At 35.6% G+C, this 20,856-nt stretch overlaps 1 protein-coding gene across 1 annotated transcript in view; it reads left to right on the top strand.

Moving 5' to 3' along the window:
* Paip1 (Poly(A) binding protein interacting protein 1) overlaps window positions 1-20,856 on the top strand; it is a 73,058-nt gene that overhangs the window by 27,135 nt on the left and 25,067 nt on the right. The window contains exons 5-7 of the mRNA XM_089097048.1: window positions 5,877-5,989; window positions 10,824-11,046; window positions 12,913-13,125. Coding sequence (XP_088953174.1) covers window positions 5,877-5,989; window positions 10,824-11,046; window positions 12,913-13,125 — 549 coding nt within the window. The remainder of the gene's footprint in view (window positions 1-5,876; window positions 5,990-10,823; window positions 11,047-12,912; window positions 13,126-20,856) is intronic.

Genomic DNA, 20,856 nt, shown 5'->3' on the forward strand with positions numbered 1-20,856 from the left:
TTTCCTTTAAAATTGTCCCTTAAGCAGCTGTCTATGATGTTTCAGTGCCCTACTAGCCGCGGAGAAAAAAGATACTGAAAAAAGACGACATATAAGCGCTTCTCGTGCAATAAAAGTGATTTTCCTTATCAAACAGTTCGTGGTAACGAACTGTAAGTAAGGAGTGACCCGGCTCAATGGTAACCAAAACTCTAGAAAACGGGTTTTTGATACCAATAGATACATCAAAAGAATCAGATTTCAATGCTGATTTCAAATATATAACTTTCATCAAGTTTAGTTATACCCATCAAAAGTTACGTGCCTGAGAAAATTTGGATGATTTTCGAAAAAAAGGGGGGAAGACCCTCTATAAGTTATAGAACCTTGATGAAAATCACACCATAATATTCAGCGTATCAGAATACCCTACTGTAAAGGTTTCAAGCTCCTATCTACAAAAATGTGGAATTTTGCATTTTTTGCCAGAAGAAAGATCACGGATGCGTGTTTGTTTGTTTTTTTTTTTTCCCAGGGAGGATCGTATCAACCCAGTGGTCCTAGAATATCGTGGGAGAACTCATTGGATCGGAAATTAAAAGTTCTAGTTAGACCCCGGCGCCGCGCCGATGAGGGAAGACCGGCGGCGGCGGGGCCAAATACAGCGCGCCGCGCTGCCGGTATCGCGCCGGCGGCGTGCCGCCGGCGCGATCAATGTTGACCGCAAACATTACTGTTTTCATCAGTCTTTCTCAAATCACAGCTTAAGTTTACAACAGATTCGGGCCTATTCATGAGTTCAAAACTTCACAAGTCGCTGGCTGGAAACTGGTCTTCTTCGTTATTCATCAAGAGAAGTAGAAATCTGGTAGAAACGAAATGACTTTGGCGTTTCAGAACCCTTGCATAATACGAGTAGTTGAAGTATCTATTAGTTATGTATTCCTAACATAAATAATTATCAAAATTAGTAGTTTTTTTCATCGAGCATTACTGCATACAAAACTTCAAATACCGTATCACATAATTCGTCAGTTATCTGGGTAAAAACTTAGAATGTAACTTTGAACTTAGAAGCTTAATTTTTTCATAATGCCCTTTTTCTATATCTGTTTTGTCACCTTTAAAACAGTTGAAATGGGCGACTTTTATATTGATGGTTTTTTTTTGCTCTTTTGGATTCCTAAAAAGTCTTCTTGTATTAAAAACTGGTTTTTAATAACAGTTTTAAAAAAATGCATTTTAAAGTTTTTTTGGCTTCTTTATAGAATGTATGTCATGTATGCTAAGGCTGAACTGCTGCTTTTTTATTGCTTTTGGCTGCTCTTTTGGATATTATTCATTTTTTCTTTTGGGGATTCATTCCAAAATATTAACTGATAAATACCTAATATCAGTCAAATTATAAACTGCATCTAAAAGGAGTAAATTTATCAAATTGAAAAATACATGATGAACACTTCACATGAGAACACTTCAATTACAATGAAACAAAAAACAGTTAATGGTTTATTCGGTATGAAGAAAATGAAGTGCCAGCTATTTTTTTAGGTAAAAAATGAAAAGCTCATCCGTTTTAAATGTAATTAAATGAAATAATATGCAGATTGAAGTAGCTCCAGGAAGATGTTGAGATTTTCTTCCTAATTCGTCACTTCTAATCCAAGCAAAATGTTAGACACTTAGCATCAGTTATTGAGTTTAAGCTTTGATTTCCAAATACTCACAAAAATTACCAAATTTAAGAAAGTCGCAACAATAAGTCACCTGTGGTTAAAATACTCAAAGACTCCTCTTTGATCCCCACCCAGGCTCAAAGTTTCTGCTATGATCATTTCCATGGAAATCTCCAAAGAGTTTCTTTTTAAAATAGCTTTCGAGCGTAGTAAGGGGTATTTCGCCTTTTTGCTTTTCTTCAAAGCTTTGAAAAAAGTGTTATAATATTCCAAATGTTACATTTGTTTATTTGTGCATATTTTGAGTTATCATTTGTGAGGTGATCGAATTTTTTAAACCAGTGTAGATACGTAAGAACGTTGCAACATCTAGTACCCTGAGGTCATAAGACTGTCAAAGACTCCTCCTTGAACCTCCCAAATTGAAAGCTTTTATTTTGACTTGGCCTTTTAATGTAACTTGGGCACTGGAACAAGGGCGCCATTGTCACTTGAGCGCTACGTTAGGTGGGGATGTCGATATCGCTTTCGTCACACCAATTCGTTTTAGTGTGAATCTGCCTGGTACTTATGAATGAATGTTTTCAAAGTAAACCCGTTTCATAAATAAGAAAAAAAAACGGGTTGGACACATATGGTCCTATCCCCCCCCTCTGGATACCATCTTGATAGGATACCGTCTCTGCTTTAAATAAAAAAAATTAACTTATTGGAACCCATGCTTTCAAAAAAATCATGGTACTATCATTTAAATATAATAGCTCACTACCCCCCCCCCCTTTCTGGATACCACCTTGATAGGATTCTGTCTCTGCTTTAAATTAAAAAAAATTAACTTTTTGGGATCCCTGCTTTGAATAAAAAAGATGTCGAGATATTATCATTTAAATCTAATACCTCCCTACCCCCGCCCCTCTGGATATCACCTTGATAGGATACCGTTTCAGCTTTCATTAGAAAAATAATTTACTTAAGAATTAACTAAGTCACTATATGGTTCAAACAAACACGCAAAATAACGTTACACAGCTTAATGTTCCTTGAAAAAAATTGGGGGTGTGAGTAAAGGGGTACAAAGACAACAACATAAATGTCGAAATTATTCATATATACCTCAAATTATTGGAAAACTCATAGATTCGCCGTGGCATTCAATAGGATCCAAAGAATCTAATTAAGAGGGAGCACATACAAAAGGCAGATTAGGCCAGTAGCCTATGAGAAATCGCAAAATACCCAAGACAATGAACAAGTCCTAATGGGGGGCCCTGGGTCTATCGAAATATTTCAATGGTTTCCCAGGGAATTTAATATCATTTTCTTCTGTCTCCACTTTAAATGAAAAAACTAATTATCTTTTTGGCATCCCTCCTTTCAATGAAAAAAAGGTATTATCATTTAAAAATGATAGCCCCCTACCCCCCCCCCCTATAGGCAAAAATTTACATTTTTTTTATTAAACATATTTTTTGGGTAAATTAAGGTTAAATATTTTATTACCAACACTTTTACATAGATTAGTCTATTGCAATATTTTTTCTAAATCGAAGCTTTTTTTTGTGGGGGGGGGGGGTAAAATTTTTCAGAAAGTAGATTTTATTTTCTATCAGTCGTTCAAAAATTGACTATTAAAAATTAAGAAAATATTATCTGAAAACAGCAAAAAAAAAAAAATCAGCAAACTTACAATTCAGTTGTAAAAACAATCTGTCGGCTGTCAGTTTCAAAATCCAACTGAAGGCTGAAGCTGTATAGTAGTGAATACGTTCTATAATTCTATTCAACTTAAAACTGAAATTCTTGACTACGAATGATGTAAGAAATAGTGATTGGGAAACTGAATTCGAAATGATTTAAACTCATTTCATAAAGACGATACTTTTTTTTGTCAACATATGAAGAACAGTGTATATTGCAATATCTGCAATTGCATATTGCATCTGTCTGGTTTCTATTCAAAGTAACAAAAGAGACGAAAATTAATGAATAAGAGAGTAGTGAAGAATTATGGTATGCAAAGTAATATTTGGCAGGGAAAGTCACTGGTGATAAATCGCTAGGCGTGGCAGTGTGATTGAGTGATTTTCGGGAATTCGGGGAACCAATTTTTTTTTCGGGGTGGCGCTTATATTTTTGGCGAAATACCCGAAAATACGGGGATAGTACAAGCCCTGCTTGATTTCTAATCAGGAAAATCGAAATACTAAACCACACGAGAAGGAAAGGCTCCGACTTTGCGGTTGACGGAATAAAGAATTGCTGCAAAATTAATTTGAAGTCGACCGAACGCCGCCGCCTCTGCCGGCGGCGGCGTGCCGGCGGCGTTACGATACGTCGATGGCGTTCGACCGGACCTCTCGTCGGCGGTGTTCGGTCGATCCGCCGGCGCTTCGCCGGGGTCTAGTTCTAGTGCCCTTTTTAAGTTACCAAAAAGATGGAGGGCAACTAGGCCCCCTCCCACATTCATTTTTTCCCACATTCATCAGGTCAGAATTTTTAGATTGGCCTTTCGCTTAAAGTGACTGGAGATTTGCGAAACCTGCCCTGTAGGAAAAATCGCTCCCCCGAAATTTTCGGGGGGAGGGCTAGCGGTCGTGACCTTTACCCAGTACTAACATATAGCACTGGTTATTAGGAAGTATACAGACGTTTTCCGGGGGGATTTTTTCTGGTAGCAGGGGGGTGGGTGGGTTGGGGTCTATGTGGGAGGATCTTTCCATGAAGAAAGTTTCCATGGGGGAAGGGAGATTGCTATGAAGGGGGTGCCGGATTCCCCAGCATTATTTAAAAAAAGGATCAGAAATTAAATATAAAAAAAACAAGTTTTCCAACTAAAAATAAGGAGTAACATCAAAACTTAAAACGAACAGAAAATGTTACGTGTATGATTGGGTTCAACCCCTAGTCAGTACCTCGCTCTTTAAGCCAAATGCTTTTTAGTACTTTCATAAGAGATATTTATTCTAAATAACGACGTTTGTAATCAAGAGGTAATTTTTAAAGAAATGGGACAAAATTCGAGCTTTATCTTAAATAACTTGAAATTGACTAGTAGGCAAGCCCCCTAATATATGCAGTAAAAATATATAATCATAGAAAGTCATTACGTAAGTTAGTTTGTAAGTTACGTATATTTATAATAATAATAATAATAATTTTTTATAAGCCAAAAAACAGGCCATACAGAGCAGTGTTCTTAATTACACTCCACAAGAAAAGTAATATAAATATCAAGTTTCACTCATTGATGTCAACGCTTCATTTACGTATCTACATAGCTGCCTGATTGTCCTTTCTACAGTCGTTTTCAGGATCCCCGGGAACTCCAAGTTACCACCCGCAAAATACTTTTCCCTTAATAGAGAAAGTTGCTGGCACTCGGTGAGAATATGGGCCACATCCTCAATACCTAGGTTACATCTGGGGCAAGAGTAATCCGCATCTGCATCTGGGGCCACCCTTTTTCCACCCGTATATTTATTACTAATAAAAACGTTCGTAAATAAAATTAAACAAGTTTCGAGAAAGCCATTTAACCAAATTAAAGTAAAATTAATATGCAATTTTTTTCTTATTATTCATGTACGGTGAGCCAAAACAAAACCTGCATCAATTCAAAAACGTCCAAAAATTAAATAAAAAAAAAACAAGTTTTTTTAACTGAAAGTAAGGAACGACGCTAAAACTTAAAACGAACAGAAATTATTCCGTATATGAAAGGGCCTCGTCAACGCATAGCTCTTTACGCTAAAGTTTGACTTTCTCACAACTTTTTTTTAAACAATAAAAAACTTTAGCGTAAAGAGCGAGGCGTTGAGTAGGGGACAGCCCCTTTCAAATACGGAATAATTTCTGTTCGTTTTAAGTTTTAACGTCGTTCCTTACTTTCAGTTAAAAAAAATTGTTTTTTTTTTATTTTTGTACAAGACACGGGACTGAAGTTTCTTATTTTCAGTTTTCGACCATTGCGATTCCATTGTTTTACTTATGATTTCGATCTGATTTGGTTCCAAAATAATTAATTCTGGACTTAAATTGACTCCAAAATAATAAACTGTGGACAATAATTAATTGGCCGAGGTAATAGGTCGCAGCTACCACTGCAACCACGAAAGTTTCCCTGATGAAAGTTCTAGGCTGTATTGGAAGAATGTTTGTCAAAATTCCTTCTTCAGGTAGTTCAAAGTTTTAATGAATTACTTGATTCCTTTGTTTTTTCAGTCTGTGATCGAACCGAATTTTTGCTATAATGGAGCCCGGCTGTGTGCAGTTCTGTGCAATAAACTAGATGTGAAATTTGGCAAAGATACGTTCCGGACGCTATTTTTACAAAGGTAAGAACAGTTTATTTTCGGTGATATTCTGAAGTGATCGGACTTCTGTGTCTATCTGTCTTCCTTTGTCCCTTTGAATGAAAATCCACGGAAAGTCATAGCTTTCTGCCAGTCTCATGAGAATTTTGAGTTCATCTCTCTGACCCATTGTGCAACCTTGACGTGACTCGGAATATCCAACAACTATCTTGGAGTAGGCGTTCCTGCTTTAAAAAAGACTCCTGGTTTGATTTTAAGACCGATTTGAAGTATCCTAGAAGTTTTAGTCTTCATTCAGTATCCTAGAGTGAGCAGCTCATTCATTATCATGAGCACTATGAAAAACCATCCCTTCTGAGGAAGAGAGGAGCAAGAGGCTTTCTTTTCTATGGTTCTGTAATTTACAAAAATTTAAGGCGTGAATGATATAATTATGCCTTGTTTGCCTCTTATTCCAGGCAATCTAACGGTCCTATATCATTTTTAAATTATTGGTCAACATGCCTGAAAGTCTAGGCCGGCATGCCTTTCCAAAAACTAACCTGACAAGTATGTGTCCAATAAGAGAGTCATACTTACTCCCGCCATTTAACCGTGCCGCAGCCATTTAAACATTTGCCTCTCAATTACTTGGACTATCTGTCTTGGCTTGTTACTCCCGCTCTATTCAGCAAAAATTTACTAAAGCTCTGACTCCAAAGCCCTGGAAAAATGCCCTGATTTCTAATGAAAAGTTTGCAAATTTTTGTTTTTCAGAAAACAAGGTTTTGAGTGGAAGGAGGGGGAGATTAAAGATAGAAGTGAATAGGCTTTCCTATTCAGAAAATGTTATTCTGGATATGAAAAGACTTGTAAGCTATCAGTTTGAAACGAAAAAATAGCTAGAGGGAGGGAATGAATTTGTTTCACGACAGCGGGTATTTTGCAATTTACAGAGAGACGACTATGAATTGATTTGCCATTTCATGCAAATATTTGCACTTTTGGATGGGATTCCCCGGCTTAGTACCAAATTTATTCTGGAGATCGAAATTTAAACTTCGATGACTTGTTCAACTTCAGTAGGGGACTTTCCTCTCTCAAAACTTGTAGTCGTCAATTGACATATGGGTTCTCAAGACTTATAGAAGTGCAATTTTTAATGAAAAAGACCTTGATATGCAGTTATACAATTTTGATAGCAGCAGTTGTGAAATAAAAAAAAGAAACAAGGGAAAAAGACGTTAAAAAATATGGCATCAAACAGCTTAAGAAGGTGAAGTCTTTCTTTTGAAGGGATAGTAATCTTTCAGAATCACATTGTTATTGTTTGAATTTTTACGGACAAAAAGCGTTGCCAATTTTATCAATTAGTTTGGTTATATGCTTTGCGGTTCAATTTGGCAACAGTGACCTTAGATGAGTCCAGAGAGTAAAAATGTTTTTATTTTGATGTCCTTACTATTTTAAGTTCTGTTTTTTTTCCTAATAAGATTCTCTGTAGCCTGGAATTGAATATTTTTAAATTGTAGACATCTATAACTTTTTTTTCACAAGTAAAGTTTATTAAGATCCAATTTGATCCATATAAGATCCAATAAGATCCTTATAAGATCCAATAAGGTCCTTATTATCTTATAAGATCCAATAAGATCCTTATAAGATCCAATAAGATCCTTTATTAAGATCCAATTTGCTGTAAAGGTGCTCAAGGAAAGTTTTGCTCTTCATGACATGGATTGTCTAATTATAACAAAGTTACCAAAGACGCCAAAATAAAACATTTTATGTTTTATTTTCGTATTTTATTGGACCCATCTTATGTCTATTCATATCTGAAAACCGTGATTCCCTAAGATGTTATCCTTTATTTGTTTCAAAATCATAAGGCTTCTGGGTCAGCATCACATTTTCGTCAGTGTTGCCACTTGAACCCGCAAAAATAAATAAGCCAGATAAAATAAGAATAAATATAATAATAATATATAATGAAAATAATTTAATAACAAATAAATGATAAAAAATAATGAATAATAATTACAAGATAATAATACAAAATAAAGCAAAACATTTAAAATCTTTTGATTCCTAAAGACAACTTCACTTTATCCTGTGGTGGCGCTTAGCTTGGTAATACGGAACCCAGAGATCAAACCCGGTTATAGCAACACACTGCTGGGCCGACGTAGGAACCTTAGTGGTCAAGAAGCGTCGTTAATCTGATTATTTATTACAACTACAGTTTCTTAAGCTGATTCATAACGTATGTTTTTAGCTATTTTTTTTTTGCTGCTTTTGCGCTAACGTTTCTTTTTTTTAATTTGTTACCCAATACTACCAAAAACTGCACAACTGCAGATGAAGTTTCTTTTTCATTAAAATTGCGATTTCTGATTTTTTTCCCTAATTTTCGATATCTGATATTTCCCCTAATTTTTAAGATAAATATGATTGCGTATGTTTCCAATAAGCCAATCCAGAGGATCAGATTTTCCCCTAAAATCTGATATTTCCCTAGTATCGATATCTGATATTTCCCCTAATTTTTTAGATAAATATGGTTGCGTAAGTTTCCAATAAAACAATTAAACGGATCAGATTTTTCCCCAAAATCCGATATTTCCCCTAATTTTGAAGATAAATATGGTTGCGTAAGTTTCCAATAAACTAATTCAAAGGATCAGATGTTTCCCTAAAATCTGATGTTTCTCTAATATCGATATCTGATGTTTCCCCTAATTTTTAACATAAATATGGTTGCGTAATTTTCCAATAAACCAATTCAAAGGATCAGATTTTCCCCTAAAATGTGATATTCCCCTAATATCGATATCTGGTATTTTCCCTAATTTTTAAAATAAATGTGGTTGCGTAAGTTTCGAATAAACCAATTCCAAGGATCAGATTTGATTATCACTGCCCTTGCTACTTTAAGAAATTCCGATCACCTTAGTAGAATTATTCAAAATTACTTCACGTTGTTTTGACTAGTAGTCGCAGCGAGAAAGGTTTGAGGGCCAAATGGCTGCCCATATCTTATAGATATACCTCAACCTCAATAGAGATACCTCAATAGAGATCAGACAAATAAAATTGAAGATATTAAAAAAATTCTATAAAAATTATTCTAGTATTTTCCTTCACCCCATTTGAGGAGGGTTCAATGACCTTTATCTGACTTGCTTGGAAACGAGATGGCATGAAAGTTCCATGATTTACAGTCCCCCTTTCACATTCTTGCTTTCTGTCAAAACAATTTGGCAATTTCAAACTATACTAGGCTTCGGTACTATGCTACCATATTTGGTCTATTAGTACCTGTTCTTCCCAACTTAGTAGCAATATTTGACACTTTGGATTTTCGCCGTTCTTGTTTTATGAGTTCTTTCTTGTGTGTTGACATGCTCGTGCTAGCTTAAACATATTTGAGTGGTGAGCAAACAGTTTCGAGCTAATTTAGGATTCAGAGCTAGCCTCGGACTTTAAAGTGGTTTGAAAATTACTTCTAGTAATTTTTGTGAATGATCACAATAAGTCTGGAATTTACAATACGTGATCCAGACTTGTTTTTATCGTTAATGATGCTTCTCATTCTAAGGAGTGAAATCAAAGAACATGGGAAGAACTGATCAGAGAGAAAAACTCGTTGCCAAAATAAAAATTAAAAATCAACTGATCTGTTGTCACGGGGCAAAGTCTAAATTATTTATAAAAGAAACTAAATATAAAGAACTAGATGTATTTTATTTTTCTTTTTCTTTTTTACTTTTGCTGTACATTGGGCTAAGAACAAAAAGAACCGCCTTTGCCAAAAAGGCACAATAGGCACATTTTTGCAATTTCTTGCTAGCCCCTACTCTTCGTACTAACCTATTATACATAGAACATTGTTCAAAACAAAAGAAGCTGCCTACTGTCAAAATATTTTCTGTTGTATCCAAATAAACAGACCATCAATTGGTCTGTTAACCTATGATACATAAAACATTGTTTAAAAACAAAAGAAGCTGGCTACTGTCAAAATATTTTCTGTTGTATCCAAATAAACAGACCATCAATTGGTCTGTTAACCTATGATGCATAAAACATTGTTTAAAAACAAAAGAATCTGCCTACTCTCAAAATATTTCCTGTTGTACCCAAAAAAACAAACCATCAATTGGTCTGTTAACCTATGTTACATAAAACATTGTTTAAAAACAAAAGAAGCTGCCTACTGTAAAAATATTTTCTGTTGTATCCAAATAAACAGGCCATCAATTGGTCTGTTAACCTATGATACATAAAACATTGTTTAAAAACAAAAGAATCTGCCTACTCTCAAAATATTTCCTGTTGTACCTAAATAAACAGACCGTCAATTGGTCTGTTAACCTATGACGCATAAAACATTGTATATAAGCAAAAGAAGCTACCTACTGTCAAAATATTTCCTGTTGTATCCAAATAAACAGACCATTAATTGAAATATAAATTTGAAGAAGTTTATTAGAATATGTATTTTTTACAATTCTGCCGGCTACTGCCACTGCTGTCAATTCACAAAAATGCACGGTAGGGAGGGGGCAAAATGTGTTTTTCAAAGTCGTGGGGGCGGGGGTAATTTGTTGTTTATTAATTTTTGCATAGAAAAAAAAGGCATTTTTTAATGAGACTATCTAAAACAGAAGTATTTTTAAATCTAACTGGGGACGGGGAATGCCTCCTCCTCCAAAAATTGATGCTGCTAACTGCTACTGTGCTGTTAGTTTCACTATTGGTTTTCATTCCTACTGAATTAATTAGTAGTGGCGGTATTAGTTGGTATTAGGTGGTATTAGTTGTGGCAGTAGCTTATCCTTCCGTCAGATTTTCAATTGAAGATTTTTGCTTAAAGGCTTCAAGCAGATCATAAGCGGCGATATGAATTATTACAAGAAGACCCTGGACAATTCCGAGGCTTTGCTCTGTTCTTTTGTGAGGTCTATGTCAACTTGGGAGTTTCAGCTGGTAATGTGACACAACGACTCCTCTTTCTGAATCCGATGTTATATGACGTTTTATCGATATTAATTAACTCTGACTCAGAGAATATTCGATGTGTCTGTAAGTGCTTAAAGGTATGCTTTTATCAAAAACTTTATTATTATCTTAGATTAAGTTTTTTTTTTCATCTTTTTTTTTTTTTTCTTTTTTTTTTTTTAATTATATAATCAAGAACCAAAATGATGTTTTGTAAAATTATAGTATATCCTCGCTAACAAAAAAAACTTCTCAGAAGTCAACCTGCTAAAATCTATTTTTCACATTTTAAAAAGGATGCAAGGATAAAAATAAAGTATAAAGCATGAAAATCGTATATCATACAAAAGGAAAAGGATGCAAGGATAAAAATAAAGTATAAAGCATGAAAAGGGTATATCATATACAAAAGGATTAATACCAAGAGATGGCAAAAGCCCTTTTGCTGCTGAATGCTAAATTCGAGGCCAATTTTTTAGTTTCAAGTCGGTTTAAAAACATTTGAAAGTATTCTTCATACTGAAAGCCGCAAGCGAACGTTAAAATCTTCTGAAAGTTTGATCAGAAGACTATGGGAAAAATTGGGCTGGTAGGGGGGCTATCAGCTCTCAAATATTTTGGTCACTTAAAAAGGCCACTAGAACTTTTGATTCCCGATCAAATGAGCCCACTCCCGATCTTCTAGGATATCTAGTTTGATAAGATCACCCCTGGGGAAAAAAAAACAAATAAACACGCCATGATCCATGATCTTGCTTCTGGCAAAATATGCAAAATTCCACATTTTTGCATACAGGAGCTCGAAACCTAAGAGTAAGGTTCTCTGGTATGCTCTATCTGTTGTGTGATTTTCATTAAGATCATTTGATGTTTTGGGAGTGTTTCCCCGCTTTTTAAAAAATTGGGCAAATTTTCTCAGGCTCGTAATTTTTGATGGGTTTCATTAAACTTGATGAATTTTATATATTCTGAATAGTATAAAAATTTGATTCTTTTGATGTATCCATTGTTACCAAGACTCTGTTTTTTAGAGTTTCGATTATTATTGAGCCGCATCGCTCCTTGCTTACAGTTCGTTACCACGAACTGTTTGATAGTGATGGGACGATAAATTTGAATTGGAGTCGAGAGTCGTGACAATTGTCGTTTTTTCAAAGCATTGGGGTCGGTAATTGAGCAAGTTCTCCCGATTCTTAAACGCTTCTACTGAAACTTTCGTTTTAATAAAAAAAAAGATACATTTTTTTTAATTAAAACTATTATTTTTAAGTAATATTCAGTTTCAAGCTATTTTAATTAAATCTCGGAGACTGGATGATTAAATTTATATGCAGTGATTTGCATGCTACAGACCTGCTTAATTTGCCGTATTATTAAGCAACAGGTCTATTGGACCTTAAGAGAATAATTGCTAGGACTTGACAATTTTATTATTTTATTTTATTCATTAATCTTACTACGAAAGTTCAGATGCAAAATATTCGAAAAGCAAAAGCGTTAATAGCCCTTCTAATCTTTTAAAATGCGATCTTATTTGACTAGTACAGTTTTCTAGTTCACCCCAGTGCCTTATTGTTCCGCAATTACTCTTGAATCATCCATGGTTTTAATAAAAACTAAATAAAATGGCCATAAGATTTTCAAATCCTCTGCTCATATTTTATTGAATTCTCCACCAGGAACGTCACAGAACGCAAAACTATGTTTACTGGGTTTTCTGGCAAGTTTTGTTTGATTCCTAGATTTGCATTTGCTTGGCAAGGAAGACGGGTCAGACATACATTTGAGCGACATATAGACACACATATAGGCTACATATAAACCTACAACATAGCCAAAAAAGTGACACAACTTTGTGTGGTGTTGGCCTTGGTGGCTTTGTGTTGAGACAAATTCGTAAGCTGTTGATGTTGCCATCTACTTTGCCATCTAAAACCATCTACTTTGACTAGTATAAATTTTAGCTTGCAGGTTCAGCATTAGAAGACGATGAGAAACGGAGTGGGAACCCCTCCGCCAGTCTTATGGCGTCAATAATGCAGTCGTTAAAGCAAATAGCCTTAGAATCAACTGCAACGAAAAATGTGATGTTGATGATTTTAAATGTTATAGAACTAAGAGCGTCAGATTGGGGACGATCAGTGGTGTCGCCGGAGGCTCAACCCGATCTTCTTAAGGTGAGTTCTCTTGAGGCATTTGCGAGCACGAAGTACAAACACTTCCTCGCAAATACATTTCTTCCTTAGGTCAGCGAGTCTTCGATAGAATTTATTATCTCAATCTAATTTAAATGTTTGTTGATTTGTCATGTCGCTGTGATAATTAAAAGTGCGAAATATGCCATTTTTGTTGAAAATGAGTTTATGTATGTGTTGTCAGTAAACTCAGGACGAGATATCGAATGTTGTAGTCAGAATTGTCCCATCTTGTACCGTTACGAAGATAAAAAAAGAGACATACGCCAGTTTTGACAGAAGAGGATTATCGTATAGAACTATAAAAGCATTTGTCTTCTTTTTTTTGTATAGGAAAAAGTAGACTTACGCCAAAACGGATTAATTTTGAATTTGCTCAGAATACATTTAACAGAAGAGAATAGGAATTATCTATAGAAAAAAGGAGACATACGCAAGGGTCGTACAAATGTCCCCAAGTCCCTAAAATTACAAAATTCTCTAAAATGGTCCCTAAGAAAAAAAGGTCCCTAAAGTCCCTTTTTCTGTTCCTCCCTGTTTTTTAATGTAGTCTTTCATTGCCTGTAAAAACAAACCTTTTGCCGGGGGTTCTTGTATCTCATCTTGCCATCTAGGAGTTGTACTGCATCGCAGACGGTTTCAATGTGTCATCTATTTTCAGTTTGTTTAATATTGTTGTTGCGGCCCTCTCGTCGAAAACAAAATCATGTTCGACTTCGGAATTGTGTTAGGTTTTCAGTTATAAAAAGGATATTTGTCCCATGTTTTCATTTTTTTTTTTGCTGGAGAAGGATGTTCAAACTTTCAAAATTTGGTGGTCCGTTCTGTTTGCAATTTTTAAAAATGATTTACCACTAGTTTGAGGAACGAAAAACTTCTGAAAATTTGTACGTGTGTTTTTTACATAATTATCTGATTTTTTATACCAGTTTTGATACTAAGAAATGAATAGCCTACTCATTTTCTTCTTGACTGGACCTTGAGGCCCATGGTCCACAGCGACCCAACCGTAAAAATCGGCGTTGGTGAAAAAGAAGAGCCAAAAGAGTTTAAGTCGAATTAATTTAACCCTTCTTCCCACTGAAAAGAGCGAGGAAACGGGTCAATAAATTTATAGAAAATGAGAACCTTCACTCCTGAAGTCGAAATTTTGTCATATTTTTTGGTTGGAGTCGGATATTTGTTTGTATCATTTTTTGGTTGGAGTTGGATATTTGTTGAATCATTTTTGGTTGGATTCGGATATTTGTTGGATTTCGGACCAGTACAGTGTCGGAATAATAGTCAGATTTTCTGTGGTAGGCTGTCGGAATTTTCGTGAGTTTTAAACAAACCGAACGAAAATCTGAATGGATAAGAATGGAAAACCATCGAATCCCGAAGTCTACACTTGAGTGGCAGCCAGTTGGAAGCCGGAAACGAGGAAGACCTCGAAACAAATTGAGGCGAACTTACAACAGTGACCTCTGCCGCCTGAATGCCTCTCTCCAACCAGATTGGGAAGATATCTACGCAGCGGCTCATCTCAGTCCCGATTGGCGAACATTCACTGATGACCTAGGCGCCCCTGGCGGTTCACGAGGATCTAAGGGTCTAAGGTAAGAACGAAATCTGAGCCGTGTTTGATCGCTTTCTGGATTTGGCTTTGTGTTTAGCGCCAGAAGTTTCCAGGCGTTTTTGTTTCCTGACTTTTTGCTAGCAGTGACACAAGAAGAGAAAAAACTCTTGAGCTTTCAACGTCAGAATAAATTGCGGGAAAGTAAAAAAAATGGAACAGCGTGCCATACTACCAGTTATTTTTGAGCAGTTTAATAGACTTTTGGGAGATTGATAACTCGCCAGCTGCATTTGAAATGTTACAATTAGTAGAAGACAGTCCTAAAGATACTCAGAACAAATTTTTGCTAGCATTTGAAGGTGAACCTGTAGCCAGAACATCCCCACCCCAACAGAGCCTGCACAATTCTCGCGCAGACTCGCTTCGCTTGCAGTTTTGGCTTGGGGATTTCCCCGATTCGAAAGCGATTTCCGAATATAACCATCATTCTCGTCGCAAATTCGTTTAATTTCCTTCAGTTAGCAAAAAGAGACTGAACCTTGTCTCAGATGTGTTTAAAAAAATCCCCAAGAAGGGGCCTTAAGAATTACTGGCACGCCTATTGTCTTTAGTGTTCGTTTTATATTTTTTGGTGTGTGAACCATTGTATTTGAAATATTTACAAATTAGATCAATGATGCTGCATAACTTTTAATCGCAACTTTATCCAGATGTAATGTTTACATGTTTTAGTTACCTGCTAATTACTGGTAAGGACTGGTAAGAATTATGATTGAATGTGTTTTGGCTTTGATCTCATCAAACCAAAGGAAACATCTGCTGAGTTAGTGCTCAACTTTAAAGCAGGCGTATGGACTTTCTGTTCATTCTTTTACCAAATCCCCCATACCCAAATTTATATTATAAACATATCATTCACGTAACACTAGCACAGCCACTTCCCAGCAATCAGCCACCAAATTACTACGTTAGGACTGGGCACATCACTTTTCACACGACTTGATGCCCCGGAGACAGGCAAGAGCTATTGAGAATACATGCGCAAGAAAATAAAAAAAAGATCATTTGAACGTTGGCTAAAATTCATTGAAACGCCAAAATTGCCCAAGTGGTCCTTGAGATAATTTTTAACATAAAAAAATCGGTTCCAGAGGACTAAGTTAGTGTTATTCTATTTATAATACTCGGTGGAGGAAAATCCGAATATTCGACCTTGGGATTTGAAATTGTGAAAGGGAGAAGTAAATGGTGGGAAAAAAAAAACTACAGGTCTGGATATCCACTTTAAAGATGCCTTAAACTGTATCCCATACACGTAACAGCAAACCTAGGTTTTTCAGTTGCTTAAAGACTTGGTCACTATTGGACATCTCGAGCAGCTGCTATGGTAATAAGAATGCAGCATAGTATACTGTTAGGACAGCAGCGACAAGGCGGTCCTTATCAGCTGCTTGACTAAACAAGTTAAACGTTATATCGGTGTTTAGCTTTTTTCCTGAGCTTCCAAGGATTGTTGACTTATGGTTTCTTTCATGTTAACTGGAAGGTCATGACGCGTACTGCTTTTTGGTTTGCTAACCTGGTTACTGAAATGCCGTCCCGATCTAGTCCCTAATTGGTCCCTATTTCGGTGTTAGGAAGGCCCCTAAGTCCCTAATTTCGGATGTTGCTGATTGTACGACCCCTGCATACGCCATAAAATGGAAAAATTTTGAATTCGCCCGGAATATTTAAATTTAATTTGTACTGCTGAAAAGAGCATAAAAAGTTGGTTTAGAATGTGTCCTTTTTATTTCCATTAGTCTTATCCTTCAGAGTTACCACAACCGACAAAATTTTTTCTGTTTTTTTGGCTCTCATGAAAAATTACCAAAATGGCGCATGTCACACTTTTAATTATCACAGTCGAGGTGGAAGTTGTTATAATTGCGAAATATCATTATGTGATAACACTGATTAAAGCACTAGTGGTTAATGTTTCAATTTTTAAAGACGAAAAGCTTTGTAAATCTTAACTTATTAGTTTTTCTTATTTATTTTCACGGTTCAATGTGGCAACACCAACGAAAATAGGCTACGGCCTAAAAACTTTATAATTTAAAGCACTAGTGCTTAACGTTTCAATTTTTACAGACGAAAAGCTTTGTAAAGCATAAATTATTAGTTTTTCTTATTCATTTTCACGGTTCTATGGGGCAACACTGACGAAAATATGCTACTGCCTAAAAACTTCATAATTTAAAGCACTAGTGGTTAATGTTTCAATTTTTACCGACGAAATGTTTTGTAAAGCATAACTTATTAGTTCTTCTTGTTCATTTTCACGGTTCAATGTGGCAACACTGACGAAAATATGCTTCTGCCTAAAAACTTCATAATTTAAAGCACTAGTGGTTAATGTTTCAGTTTTTAGATAAGATAAGATATTTATTTCAGAAAATGGCTATCACAAGCCCAGAAGGGCCGAATTCGCATTTCGGGGTCATATAATAAAAATAGACATAAATATCACAACAACTAAAAAACTGGCTAAACACTGCCAAAAACAACAATATCAGAAAGGCAAAGACATTCATTAGTCTAACAAAAAGTGTCAAATGTAAGAAGGTTAAAAAGGCACAAATTAAAAAAAAAAAAAAATTGAGATAAAAATAATGTTAAAAAGGTTTAAAATAGATTATATAAAAAAGGGGAGGCCACAGAAGAGCCGAACAGACACCAGCATTGTTATCACCAGTAAAAAAAAAAACAAAAAAAAAACAAGTGGTTTACTTGATCATTAATGAAGGGGACAAATGTTTTTTCATATCTGGAGGTTAAACAACGGATGGGGGCCAAGATAGGGATGGGTTCAGAAACAGCACGTGGCAGGTGGTGTCTGGATGGGGAGTGTCTTTTGGGAAAAATGTTTTCCGTGCGAGGGTTTATTATTGCATTTTTTGCAAAACGGAGGCACAGCGTTCCTCTCCTGTGCTCAAGAGTTTCCAGCTTGGCCTTTTTTAGAAGGAGTGAATATGGTACCAAAGTTTCTTTAAAAATTATTCTTTTTTGAATAGATTCAGTTTTATCTGATTCATCACGGGAGATGCCAGGATGCCATACTGGACAAACATATTCAAGATGCGGGCGGACGAAGGAAGTATAAATCCTTAAAGAATGGGATGGGGGGATGTTAAATTTATTCAAGAGCTTAAGGAGAGACATGGACGCATTAGCTCTACCGGCAATATCTTTCACGTGGATATCCCACTTTAAATTAGAGGAAATTGTAACCCCAAGTAATTTAAAGGAAGACATAGAAATATCTGGGGGTATAGGGTCAAGGAAGGCGGGAATAGATTTCAAGAAATTTATCGTAATTATATTTGATTTAGTGGAATTTAATTTCATATTTAGGTTTTTAGCTTCATCAAAAATGTGAGAAAGAATTTCAAGGGGGTCACTTTTAATATTCCTGTGACATGCTTCGAGGATTGGCAAGTCATCCACGTGTTTCCACCTTTGGGGGAACTCCTCACTAATATCGTTGATTATGACTAAGAATAAAAATGGTCCCAATGAGGTTCCTTGAGGACTTCCACAATGTATAGGGAGGGGGTTAGAGAAAATGTTTTTGTATTTAACAACTTGAGATCTATTCGAAAGAAATGATATAACAATATTTACTAACAGAGGATCAAGTTTAAAGTTAACCAGGAGTAAACGAATTAGGCTGGTGTGGTCAACCAGGTCAAAAGCTTTTTGGAAATCAACTAAGACAAGGTTCAGCCAGACATTTGGTTTATCAAGGTTACTCACGATTGTATGCATTAAGTGCATAGGGTAATGGGTGGTGGAAATTTTCTTTAAGTTACCAAACTGCCAGGTGTCAATACGCGCACAAATTTTATCCTTAAGCTAGTCACAGAGGAAACCTTCATAAAGTTTGGAAAAAACAGAAGTGAGCGTAATGGGGCGAATGTTGGCGAAAGTCAGACTGTCGCATTTTTTAGGGACAGGTGTTATAAAACCTTGTTTCCATCACCTTGTGAATTTGCCAAATTGTGTGATGTGGTTGAAAGTACTTGACAAAGGCTCAGCAATTTTGTTCGAAAAGGCTTTAATTAAGTCAACTGGGATGTCAAAGGGACAAATACTTAATTTTCTAAGCTTAAGAATTTTATTTATATCATCAGAGGGAGAAATAAAGGGGAAGGAAGTATTGGGAGGAACAGTTGGACTTGAGCCAGTGAAAGGGGGAGACTTTGCACGATGGAAGTAAGGTACAAGTTCAGATCGTTGGCAGTCTTATTAGAGGGTTCAGGGAGATAAAAATCAACTTCGGAAGGACTTTTTCCATATATTTCTTTAATTTTTCTGTACCATTGCTTGGGCTTGTTAGAATATAGATCTTTGACTTTATTATTATAGTAATTAGAAGCTGCTTTTCTTAATTTTTTCTTTAGGAACTTCCTTAGACTTCATCAATCATCATAAGTTTTTTGTACCCCCCCCCCCCGTCCAAAAAAAATCTGGATACGGCCCTGGTGTTATAGGACACCCACCTATTTGTCAGATTAATGGATTTTCTTATCATATTCTTTTTTCCTTTTTAAATTTTTTTCTTATTACACTGGTTAACATTTGCTTGTTCCGAGGAATGAATTATGTATAACCGAACACATTTTTAGTAGTTTCATTAAGGTTTATAACTGTTATTATCTTGTCATTCAATGTTTTGTTTTTATAGGCTACATTTCTGTACATGTCCTAGGCTCCAGGCATGTTGTGACAGGCAAGGCTGTACTCAGAGGAATTAGGGGGGTTTAACCCCCCCCCCCCCACCCCTCCACCCGAAATGTTTGCTTGACTCGTAAAAATGTAATAAAATCGGATATAAACAAATTTTGTATGCGTTTTTTAGGTTTTTTGTGTAACCCTCCCCCCCCCCCGAAAAAAAATCTTTGAGTAAAACCCTCTCCGAAAAAAATCCCGGGTAAGGCTTTGGTGAGAGGCTTGATAGTTATTCATTCCTCCATATCTTTCCACCTCCGTCAGTGTTCAGTTGTCTTTTCTAGTGTTTCCTAAAAATTTTAGTCTTTCATAGTTAGTCTAATAATTTTAGCCAAAAAATGGTAATAATCTCAGAATTTGATAGAGTCAGATATAAACTCGTATAAATCTTTATTATGACACCCTGAAACTTGTCTCCAACTCCAACTCTGACTATCGCAGGATGTCTATGACTACAGATTTTAAAGGTAAAAAAGTCGATGTTTGTAAGTTTTTTTGCAAATATCATGGTTCCTGTAGGTTTGTGCTATTTGTATTTATTAAATAGCACAAAGCAAAACATTGACTTAGCAAAAAGTCGATGTTTGTAAGTTTTTTTTGCAAATATCATGGTTCCTGTAGGGTTGTGCTATTTGTATTTATTAAAAAAATTATAGAGGACTAAATTCTCTACAATATTTGTCGGAACATTTTTTTTTTGTCCGTAAAACCATTTTTGAGGGAATGCTGTGCGCGCGTTGTTTATCTATATAGAGTATTATTCAAGAATTACCGGTAATCCCAATCAAAAACATGCCATTAATTGACTTAAAGAGGCCAATAAATTTACAAAAGCTGGAAAGTTCAAATCATCTAACCAAAATTCCTGGCAGAGTTCATCGCACAATTTATCCTTTTATTTCTATCTCTGCTTTATCACTTTCTCTCAATCCTTCTCTATCTCTGAGTGTTTAACGTCTTTCATTGTTAAAACAAAGAAAAAAAGAACCCCAAATTAAGATAGCAAACTAGAATTAAAATTGAAAAAAGCTCATTATCTGCCGTATATCGTCGCTTTTTATTGGTGTATTAGCAGATAGCATAGAACAAGCAAATAAACAGACTTTTAAATTATAATTTAATTGTTCAGTCAAAAATAACCATTTGGCAAATATTCATTTGCAATTTTTTTTTTTTTTCTTAACAAATTGTGAAAATGTTTGTTTTTAGTCCCAAAACCTGTTTATGTCACTATTACTAGGTATCAGCTCCAAAATTAGGCCTCGAAATTTGGGTGGAGCCCCCTTCCACCCCCACCCTATCCCAAAATTACCTTTATGTGACAGCATCTGCAAAGTAAGTCCCAGTTTATTTTTGCACATAGGTGCTTATGATATAGTTAT

Source organism: Artemia sp. Qi Xiang Cuo, chromosome 11 (genome assembly GCF_049724085.1).
Source record: "Artemia sp. Qi Xiang Cuo chromosome 11, ASM4972408v1, whole genome shotgun sequence".
Taxonomy (NCBI): Eukaryota; Metazoa; Arthropoda; class Branchiopoda; order Anostraca; family Artemiidae; genus Artemia; species Artemia sp. Qi Xiang Cuo.